Source organism: Cicer arietinum, chromosome 7, assembly GCF_000331145.2.
Source record: "Cicer arietinum cultivar CDC Frontier isolate Library 1 chromosome 7, Cicar.CDCFrontier_v2.0, whole genome shotgun sequence".
NCBI classification, from domain to species: domain Eukaryota; kingdom Viridiplantae; phylum Streptophyta; class Magnoliopsida; order Fabales; family Fabaceae; genus Cicer; species Cicer arietinum.
In genome coordinates this window covers 15237176-15248732 of record NC_021166.2, presented here as the reverse complement: position 1 = coordinate 15248732, position 11557 = coordinate 15237176, and the positions used below count along the sequence as shown (strand labels likewise).

General features: G+C 27.1%; 1 protein-coding gene and 1 long non-coding RNA gene across 2 annotated transcripts; one reads left to right on the top strand and one right to left on the bottom strand.

Moving 5' to 3' along the window:
* Positions 1-956: 956 nt before the first annotated feature.
* Positions 957-9815, bottom strand: LOC101490652 (uncharacterized). The gene is made up of 2 exons (XR_012163887.1): positions 8723-9815; positions 957-2800 (listed from the first exon to the last, which is right to left on the bottom strand). It is a non-coding gene; the product is annotated as an uncharacterized lncRNA (long non-coding RNA).
* LOC101490979 (uncharacterized) lies at positions 6179-7247 on the top strand. Its single transcript, XM_004509212.4, has 3 exons — positions 6179-6411; positions 6495-6601; positions 6684-7247. Exons 1-3 carry the CDS (start codon positions 6209-6211, stop codon positions 6911-6913), a joined length of 540 nt encoding a protein of 179 aa, XP_004509269.1. The 5' UTR covers positions 6179-6208; the 3' UTR covers positions 6914-7247.
* Positions 9816-11557: the final 1742 nt, after the last annotated feature.

Genomic DNA, 11557 nt, shown 5'->3' with positions numbered 1-11557 from the left:
CCTCTTAGCCATTGTCTTGTTCACCCAACCACTTGTCCATGCACACAATCACTTGTGACTTGTCCGTGCAATTAATAATAATGAAAAATTTATCATCTAACATATCATTGATAATTCTAATCTTATCTTGTCCTTTGCTGAATATAACTTATTCATGGCCCTACATTTGCTAGTCCAATTAACAACTGCATGTGCTTTAAATCAAAGAGGGGGAAAAAAAGAGAAGCAAAATAAAAATATTGCACATTGCTAATTTCTCCAAAATTGAAAAGAGTGGCTTGTATGACTTGTTATGTCACCATTCTGATTCTTTTATAATATTTGAAAATTTTGGGTTTAATTTAACAAGTTCTTTGTATACATATATTAAAAATAAGTTATTTTATTTTATATACTTTGCAGGACTTTGAAGATCCAGAATCCAATAAGCGTGAATAACCAATATTTGGTATCTTTGATAAAAATTTGCATATGTTGTATCTTAAGCATGCAGCAAGCTACCATGTCAATGTGGAAAGCTTCTATCCCATTATCTTTCTTTCTATACTTTTTTTTTTGCTGAATATCTTTCTTTCTATATTAGTCAAATTAACCTGTATTCCTTGCATTTAATTTCCTTAAATTTGTACCAAAAAGAAAGTATTGTATTAACAGCAGTTTAATTATTATTATATCAACAATAGTTTACAGTACATGGGACGATAATTTATACAAAAACCATTTCAAATTTACTCCATCAAAAATAAATCTCAAAGAAATATTTTCTAATAAGTGATTGCACCACATATTTCTTTAGAACATCTCATTTAATATTGGTACAGAAATTAAAATAATAAATTAGTAACTTATTAATTATTTATTTATTTTCAACCAACAAAATAATAATAACAATGATGTATTACATAAAAGAAACATCATAATAAACGATCAACCAATCAATATATATAATATTTGAATTTTTTTTTTTTGCATTTCTGTGTTGGTTTATTTGCATCCATATATGACAATTGTACTAATTGTATCAATTATCAAACAATTAATTCATTCTGGGAGTCGTTCAATAGAGTAAACTATCAATAAATGCTTTACTATTTCATATTATCCAATTATCGCAAAAAATCAAAGATTTGAGGTGGTTCTATATTTTCAATTGTACTCTCCACATCACTAATTACGGTATAAAAATAATATTTAAACACATTTTGGACATAAATATTGTATAATATGTATATTATACAAACATATTCTTCTTTATTTTACATACATTTATAAATATTGTTGGTGAATGCATGAATTCAATCGTGAATTTGTGGGAGGTTCTCCAATAAAAACTTGTAATGGATTTCTCTCAACTTCATATGTTGATTTTGATGATATGGATATTGAATTTTTTTGTCGATCAATATTTATGTAATTAGACTTGTTAATACGATCAAATAATGAATTTTTGTGTGGATCAATACACGTTCTTTTGATCTGACTCCAATTGACACCTCTTCCAACACATGATATATAGCAAAGCGATCCTCCATAATATACAACGAAGCAACATAATTCATTTTAGATCTAAATGTTATTCGAACTACCTTAAATTTGACATGATTGTATTCACCTTGGAATTTCTTTTCAATTATCAAATTTGACCCACAAAAAATTATAGTATCCATCAAATTAAAAATCTGCTTCAAATTTTTTTTTTCTGCTCTACTTCTGACAACATTATCATATTGTTTTACAAATTGATTTAAACTTGTCGTTGAATTGGTATAACCATCAAAGAAACAATGTATACTCTCACTTCGTGGGTAGTAAACGTATCTGCCCAAAAATACTTTCTTGTCAAGGTTGGTGCATGTTCGTTAAACAACTCATTCAACCAATCATTTTGTTGAAGCTCAAATTTGTGGATGAAAGAACATCATTTTTCTTCTTTTGACAACAATCCACATCCAAGTAATGTTGATTGACCATGGTGATTCACACCAAGAAACACAACAAAAGACATGTCATACTTATTAGTCAAATATGTTGTGTCAAAAGTAATAACATCTCCAAAATATTCATAAGCATCTCTAGTTCTTACATCAGGCTAAAACACATTCCTTACGTCAAAATCGTTATCAAAATCTATGTCATAGAAGAAATCTGAATTTTGTTCTCTCATTTGGCAGAAATAATTTATCAAGAAATTTTCATCACATTCTTTTCCTATTGCACGTAGTTCCTTGTTAACATAATTCATCACATCTTTTTCACAAAATTGTATATTTTCATACCCTCCTGCATCTTTAACAAGAGATTGAAAAGTCATCTTTATCTTCACTCTTACATCATCATTGATTTGTATTATTCTCTTCACATGCAAACTCATCTTCTTGGTAGTTTTGACCAATATTATGAGTATAATCAAGTTCAAATTTTGTAATGTACCACAATCCATCTTCATCCAACTTAATAACAATCTTGGTGGGACAATTATTTACCTTAGTTGGAATCGTTTTTAACGTACATGAAATTTTTGACACAATAGACCCCTCTCTTGAGCATGATAAAATTAAGTAGCAAAGCTTCCCATCTTGCCTTTTCTCGAAGATCTGATCTTCCATCTAAAACTTTTTCTCGAAGCAGATTCTTCATAAAATGATTTGACTTCATCTAAGCAAGAAAAACATATCCCCGTTGCAAGCTCCCAACAACATGCATTGTCATCATCATCAAGGTTGTCAACTCTGATACCTTCATCCTCAATAATACCACAATCCATGAAGTTCTAATTGATGGTGCAATTGTCACACATAAACTACAAAAAATAACTCAATTCAATCATTAACCAACATATGCACTTTAGTAGCCAACAATTAGCACAACATTAACCACATAATATAAAATGTGTTAGACCTACCACATTTACACAAAAGTAATTCATTAACCACTTATTATATTTCATTAACCAATAATATTTATATTATTAACCACTAACAAAAACTTAGAAAGACCTAGAATTAGCACACCATTAATCACATAATATGAAATGTGTTAGACCTATCAATAATTTAGACAGTGATGAAACTTAACGATTCAAATCTGATTAACATCATTGTTTAACATTGATGAAACTTAATATTTAGACATAAATAATTAACATAATTGATTAAAGTTCACAACCCTAATTTTTAGAGAGAAATAATTCATTAATCACTTATTGTACTTCATTAACCAATAATATTTACATTATTAACCTGAAGGAGAAAAATGCAGAAAACCCATAAAACTGTGTATGAACCCAAAAAAATAAAAATCCATACCTAAGCAAAACAATGTAGTAAATCAATAATCAAATCAAAATACACTAAAACAATTGCAATTTTTTCCAATACTACTGTGTAAAAAAAACACATTCTTAAAGTAAATTAGACAAACAAACAACCCATCAATAAATGAAAGATAAAATTTGAAACTCAACATTGTGGGAAAAGAAGGAAATGAGAAGTTACATTGCAAAGGAGGAGATAAGACTGTTCAAGTTACTTTATTAAAAATTTGATTTTTTGTCTCGATTATTCTTTATCTTCCTTTGAAATCATGATGTTTCTCTCTAATCTAAGGTTTACCTAAAATTAAAATCAAATAAGTAAATAAAAGGAAGAAGGAGGAATTATGGAAGAAAAGAAAGATAAATGTGAAATTTATTTTTGTAGAGGAAGACAAAAAATCAAGAAAATGAAAGAAGATAGAAAACAAAGAGGATAAAGTAAAAGAATAGAAGGATTGTGTGGGAGCCTCGTATATATAATATACACTATCGTATTCTTGTTAGTATTTATATACAAATGTGTATTTAAATGTCATTCCTCTTACATTATTAATCTAAAATAGCACCAAAATAATTAAATGAAAAACAAAATAATCTTATTCAAATCATACATTCATACTTAATTGGCCGACTACAAAAAAAAAATGATATAAGAATCGCATTTTTTAGACAGGTTGTAAAATAATATTTACATTAAAACGAATCATATAAATTACAAATGGGTATAATTTCTATTAATTACTCATTTATTATTTTTTTCTAATTCCTAAAAAGAATAAAAGATAATTACAATTAATTTTAGTAACCCATGTTTTGTATAATGTTTTTTTTTACTACTCTTGATTTGATTTTTTTTTACTAAAGTGCTCTCTTTTTAAAACTATATATTAAATCACTTTTTTTTTTCTTCTTAGTTATCTCTCGCATTTACAAATAGTAATTTTCTTAAGGAAGTCCCAGTCTGCAAAATCGACTTCCTCTAAGGAATTATTTATATATATATATATATATATACACACGTAGATTGACTAGAGTTGCTTGTAACATTTGGATAATAGTTTTGAGTATGACCAATTAACCGACATAGTCAATCTACAAACAATAAAACGTTGACTATGTTGATTAATTGGTTATACTAAAAAACATTGTCCAAATGCTACAAACAACTCTAGTCAATTTACGTAATTTAAAATTTACGTAATTGAATTTTTTTTAAAGAAATCACATTTGTAAACTTGAATTTCTTTAAAAAATTGTCATTTGTAAATACAATTTATAACTAAGAAAAAAAATTGATATATAACTTTCAAAAGAGAATATTCTAATATTTTTTTTCAAAATTAAGTTATTGAAAAAAAAAACTATATACTTTAGTCCCACTCAGAAGAAAAAATATCAAAACAAATATACGCATTAACTATTTTTATTTTTATTTATTTTTAAATATATATCTTTATTGAAAATTATAAGACACTAATAATATTAAAAAAATATAAAATATCTTAAATATAAGTATTTAAATAATTTAAACAATAAATACATTTTAAAAATTGTAACTATTTTTTATATATAAAACTAAAAAGTTATTTAAATATTTTTTGTTATATATAAAATCGAAGGAATTACGATATAAAATTATACCGCTGTAATTTTTCCCCCATAGATTCTACCATCTTCTTCTCTAATTGTTATTGTTATTTTTTAATCTTCTCTTTCATTAATGTATTATACTATTATATTTACTCTTGGTTTGTTCTTGCTATTTTCCTTTCCTTTTTTTTTAAAAAACTTTTTTGATAAACAGATTTGTTGGCCAAATGTCTCATAAGCCTAACCACGGTAGACTTCAATTAATTTGGGTCAAGCTGATAAAATGAGGAAAATTGAGGTAAGTTAATTTTTTTTTTGAGAAATGTTGTGAAGCATAAACAAGTCTCAGTATAACTTTACATGGGTTCTGAAATATTATAAAACATAAAATCATTTTTTTCTCCATGAGTGGTGGTGTCTTTAAATAGTGTGTTCTTAAAAATAAATGTTTGAAAAATTATTTGAAGTGGTCATGACATGAGGCACGTTAAGCATGAATTTTATTTTGCAACGATAAATATTTTATTATGATTATGATAGAACGGTTCTTTTCAATTTTAATTTTCTGCATCACTATTTTTATTTGACATACGCAAGCCAGTTAGACCAATGCAATATGTAATTTTATGCGTGTTTTCGTTGATTTAGTCGGTGATAAGATATAAATGGATCTAATTAGTGCTAGTTGTATGATACCTTTAACCATCTCAATCATTACAACTTCAAGATATGACATTTTTAATCACTAAAACATCATTTTAATAGTAAGTGCATTGTCACTTAATCTACCACTTAATTAAAAATTTAAATTAATTATTAAATAATTAAAATATAAGTAAATTTAAACTTAGACATTATAATTTTGTTAAACTATTTTAATAATAAATTTTAATTTTCAAAAACTATTTTAACACATGATTGATTTTTCAACAAGACAGCATCAAACACAAAAGGACATGTGCCATATCTTATGAATGAGATGGTTATTTGGTGGATGATGAATGATTAACAATTTAATATGTACAAAGTGTAGCAGATTATTGTTATTTGGTGGATGATGAATGATTAACAATTAGTCCCCCAAAGTAGTAGAGCAAAACCCGTTACAACAATGAAGATTGGTTAGAAACCGTGTGCAACGCAACACCTTTCATACCTTTTTCTAAGTTCAGATACCTACATTCATTAAACGCCACGTGGATAATCATTTCTGACTATACATATTATATATAGAGGCTTTAGGTGAAGTAATATATATTCTGTAAATCAAATAGAGAAAAATAAAAAGAAAAGAAAAGAGAAAAAATGAAGACACAAAATGTGAAGATTGTTTTGTTGGTGTTGTGTTTTGCAGTATGTGTGGGGATGGGGAGACCATGGGGTGATAATGTGGTTGACGATGCAAAAAACAAGGCTGGAGAGGTCAAACATGGTGCCGCATCAGCAGTTAATGATGCCACTCAAAAAACTGACTCTTTTGCTAAGTGGGCTTATCACAAGTTTACAGAGTACTCCCTTTCTCCCATTCTTTATATTTTAAATTATTACATCAATACAAATTTATGTTTTTAATATGCAATTCTTTTCATAGACGGTTCGGTTCCAAAGACGACGACAAAAAATTACCTCAAAATACAAAGATTCAAGTTGAAGAAACCGCCTCAAAGGTTAAAGATACAGTGAAAGATGCTGCATCAGGTAAATATTTGCTCATTCACATTATTACTTAAGTAGTTAGCTTTAATTGAGATGATATTAATATTAATTTTGATATATATAGGAGCTAGTGAGTATGTATCAGAAACAGCTTCTGGTGCTAAAGAGAAAGCAAAAGGAGCATTTGGTGAAGCCAAGAGACAAACAAACAAGGCCTCCGATGCTGTTGGTGATACAGCCAATGTTGCTAAAGATAAAGCAACAGGTGCTTTTGACACAGCTAAACATAAAGTTGGTGATGCTTATGACTCTGCAAGGAAAACTGTTACTCCTGAAAAGCCTAAGAATAAGTAGAACATTATCATCAACTTCCATTTTGTTCCAGGAACCTATATATATATATCTATATATATTAATATAATAACATTGTAGGATTAGAAATATCCTCTGTTTCTATGCTATCTTTAACATTATTCATAGGTAGCTGTGAAATGTGGCAGCTTTTGGCAATGTCTTCATTGTTATAAATACGTCGACATTGTTGCTGTTTTGGTTTTGGTTTTGTTAATAAAACTCTAATTCATTATTGTACAACTGTTGTGCTAGTTTCCATCTCGGATTCTTTGTTTCTCTTTCGATTTTGTAATTTGGAAAAGGAATAAATGAAATACTTATACTATCAAGAATATTTTTTGCCTTGGATTTTTCATTTAGTTGAAACTAATGAATTTGATATTCAATTGAGAATCACCATCTCTCTTAATTTCCCTCAACCTCTCTAACTACCATTAAAATAATATATAACCTAATTGCAAATACACTCCCCTTCATTGGAGTTGCAATGCTTGGAGCAGTAGTGTACATGAGGCAAATACGTCATTATTAACTATCTTTATGTTTTTATACAAAAACAACTTTTGGTAGTAGACGACACACATTAATAATTAATGATTGAATAATAACATCATAAAGGGAATTCGAGAGAAGAGCAGGTACGCAGGACAAAATATATTTGTGTGGTTGGGAGAGAGCAGGGTTAGGTGTTCTGTTACGTGGGATCCTATTCATTTTCTCCCAAAACAACATTCAATATTGATTTGCAACAAACTAATAGATCATGATAATGCTTCTTAAAGTACTGTCCCACTACCAGCTATCTTAAAACATTGTCGTTATCTTTTTAATATTACTACTCCGGTTTCGATTACAAACAACAAGAACTAACTTCATATTTATTTTTTTTCATAAATTTAGTTAAATACAATTAATTTTATTTATCCCATTAAAATATAATAAGATCCTTTAGAATTCCCTTCACAAAAATTTGTTTCATAAGAATAACAAATCCCCATGAAAAAGATAAATAAAAAAGTCATCCACAAAAAACTTATTCCGAAGACATTATTTGATAGAATTTCGTTATTTTTTTTTTATCTTTTGTAATTTTGTTATCACATGAACGTTAATAATTAATACTATTAATATTTTATTAAGAATGTAGATTGAATATGTGACCTTTTATTACAGCATTCTCTAATTCTTCGTTCAAGACTCTTAACCACTCAAATTTGTCTGTTTTAATTTTTCCAATTTTGTCTACGGAAAACTTTATATTCTAAAATCTGTGAACATTTTAGTTACGACATATTATTTTTTATAGTAATAATAGGTGGACATCCATATATAAAAACACCCATTTGATATTGTCTCGTTGATGTTGTATACAATGATTACCGTAGAAAAAATAGAGATGATAATATGTTAGATTGAATTAGATTTTATAAGATTTATTATCTATGTCAAATAAATTTAAGGTCTAAATAACTTAAGCATATAGTATATAATAAACGTACTTTTTACATCTTAGTATCTGACCTTGATAAAAATTTGGTAGGACTTATTAATCTACCTAAAAACATATTTCATTTTAATATCATTAAACAAATAATCAGATATATTTTTAAATAGACTAACGAGATAATTAGTCAATTAAATTAAGTTATATTAGATACTTAACATGACATTAAAAAAATCTAATTTTATATGATATCATACTTCAATTCTATTTTATAATAATATATTTAAATATGTCAAAAACTATAAAAAATTTATATACCTAAATTACTAAAAGATCAATATGTAACAAAAATATCAAAATATGACCTATTTTCATTCCTTGCGGTGGAGCTTCAACAACTCATTGGTGGTCGGCAGCAAAGCTTAAGCAGACCCACAGTGCTCGACGAGGAGCTTCAGCGGTGTTTATATATAAAATAAAAAATCAGGAAGAAAAAAAAAAGCAAGAAATAAATAAATGTAGAGATGGAATTAGAGCAGTAGTTTATACTCTAAGAACCTGTTTTAATCTTCTTCATGGCTTGCTTACTATTATGCATCCAAACCTTAAAAACCTGTGTTTTAAAACCAAGCTGACAACAAAATTTGTCCACTTCCTCCTCATGTTGTTTCTGTAACTTCCAGCCAATTTTCTGAGCAAACTCCATCATTCTATCTTTCTGCTGTTGTGTGAACTTGGTTCTAGACCTCTTCTTTGTTGATAACTGAAGACCATCATCATTATTATTATAATAAAACATATTGATATCTTCAGTTGATGGAGTTAGTAACCTAATAGGATGAATTTGTTTTCTGTGAAAACTTCTATGGCAGTGACAAGCAGCACAGATGAAATGTTGTGGAGTGTTTTGTTCTCCACTTGGCATGAACTCTCCACATCCATCTGTTACATGACCCCCTATGCTTGCTGCATGATTCTTCACACATTCTTTGTATCTAATATTCAATAATGTTGGATCTAGATCTCTTTTTGGTGGTTGTTGTGGAACAGTGTTATTAGGTATCATCTCTATAAACTATATATAATTTCCTAATTACCTTTGGCTCTCATGAATTATAAGATCTCATCTCATTTATGTTTCTATGATTATATATAACTAAAATGTTTAACCCTAATACATTGAATGGGGAAGAGTTTCAATTTCAAAGGTATAATCAATACTAGCACACCACACCAACAACTGTGGTTATATCCTGATATTGACGTGTTCGGTGTAATCACTAATTCCACTAATCCAATTTCATTATATGTAACCGTAAATTGTTAATAATTTTTAATTTTAAAAAACAAAAACTTCAGAGAGGAGGAAAGTAAAACTCTGGGTCCCACCCTAGGGATGGAGGGGTGGGTACCTATACTTCCGCAGCTATATTGGACTTGGAGAGCACAAATTGCACCACCTATATATAAGATTCATATTTGCGGACCATACTATAGTAGTTGAATTATTTGGTTCTCTAAATATATGTTTTGCACAGTGTTCTCATTTATTTATCTTGTAAAAACATATATATTTTTTTAAAAAAAATTGTAATTATTTTATTTTGATGAATTTTTTATTTATAATTATTGTCATAGAGATAAAATAAAATTATAATATGTTTATTAAAAAATTATAATTTTTTTTAATATTTTAAATAATTTCAATAAAGGTGGACAATGTTAACTTTTTCGATAATGAAGATATGCACATAAATCATTTTCAACATATACCATGCGCATAAACAGTTTTTGTACACTAATAATATATGATATTAACTTGCAAACAGGCTAGTAAATGAGAATCATTTATGCGCATGAAAGATTGGCATATATTAGAACCTTATTTTATTGTATTCATAATTTTGTTCTTTCATATTTAATCTACAATCTTATTCTCTAACCAAAAGAAATTAGAATAAGTAACTAAAAAAAAAACTACAATTCTTTTCACTCATTTTCAAAATAAAGGTCAAATTAAGTTTTTCTCGATCGCTTATTAATTTTGAAGCTAAATGTTCATGATGCATCAACGAAGATGCTAATGTAAACATCACCTACACCTGCACCTTGGTCTTATTTTCAGTAACTCAACCTGAAAAACAACTTGTACTTAATGGAACTAGACATGATTATTAATTCAGTGCATAGTTGTCTAGATGTGTAAGAAAAATAACAATGAATCAATAGAGCCGGGAAAACTTTATATCTCCGGTATGGTTACCTATAAAGTATCAATACAAACCCTAAAACAATTCATGCTATCGATAATAATTTGAAAAAATAAAAAATAATTGATTATTATCATTATTTATATTGTGATAATATTGAATATAAAGACGTGTCAAATACTAAATACATTTTTTTTAAAGTTTTGGTGCTACATAAAAATTAACTATTGATGATATTATAAGTAATAATTAAACAATACAAATAAAGAATCAGAATTCCTCTATCAAGATTGGTAGATATTTATTAAAAAATGTAACTATTATATAACATCCTACTAATTGTCATTCTTAACAACAAATGTTCTAGTTTTTTTTATATTGTATTGTAGGTAGTTTGTTATTAATTAACTATATATGGTAAAATATGTAAATATGAGTTTTACTATAAGATAATATTTTGTAAGTAGTATTAACAATAGAAACAAAAAATAAAACAACTTAAAGATAACTTTTATTATAATATAGAAAAGGAGTCACTATAATTATTACTTTACAATAATGACACGCTTGCGTATAAATTAGTTGAAAATTAAAATTAATTAAAAAATATATATTTTCACCTTTGTAATATGTTGTTTTTTTCTATAATTATATTTTTTTCCCGTATTTACTAGGTGTCTGTTACTATTGAATATTAACATAATAGTGATAACGTGACATCTAATATCATGTGACACCAAAATCTTACATATAGCATGTTATATTAACATATCATCTTTTCTTTTATGTTAGATGAGAAAATAATATAAAATATTAAAATAATGAAAATCTTGTATAATAAAAGATCTGATTTAAAATATATTTTTTCAAAAAACTAAAATGAAAAAGTTATCAAACAAAATCATAAATTTCTTAAAATAAATAACTGATATTTGTACATTCATAATTTTTCTACATTTATTTAATATTTTATTTTTCTCTATCTCTTTT

Excerpts from the sequence above, each read along its gene's own strand:
- LOC101490979 (XM_004509212.4), top strand. The coding sequence starts at position 6,209 with ATGAAGACACAAAATGTGAAGATTGTTTTGTTGGTGTTGTGTTTTGCA. Across the intron at positions 6,412-6,494 it reads GCTTATCACAAGTTTACAGA|ACGGTTCGGTTCCAAAGACG; the intron begins GTACTCCCTTTC and ends TTCTTTTCATAG. Across the intron at positions 6,602-6,683 it reads AGTGAAAGATGCTGCATCAG|GAGCTAGTGAGTATGTATCA; the intron begins GTAAATATTTGC and ends TGATATATATAG.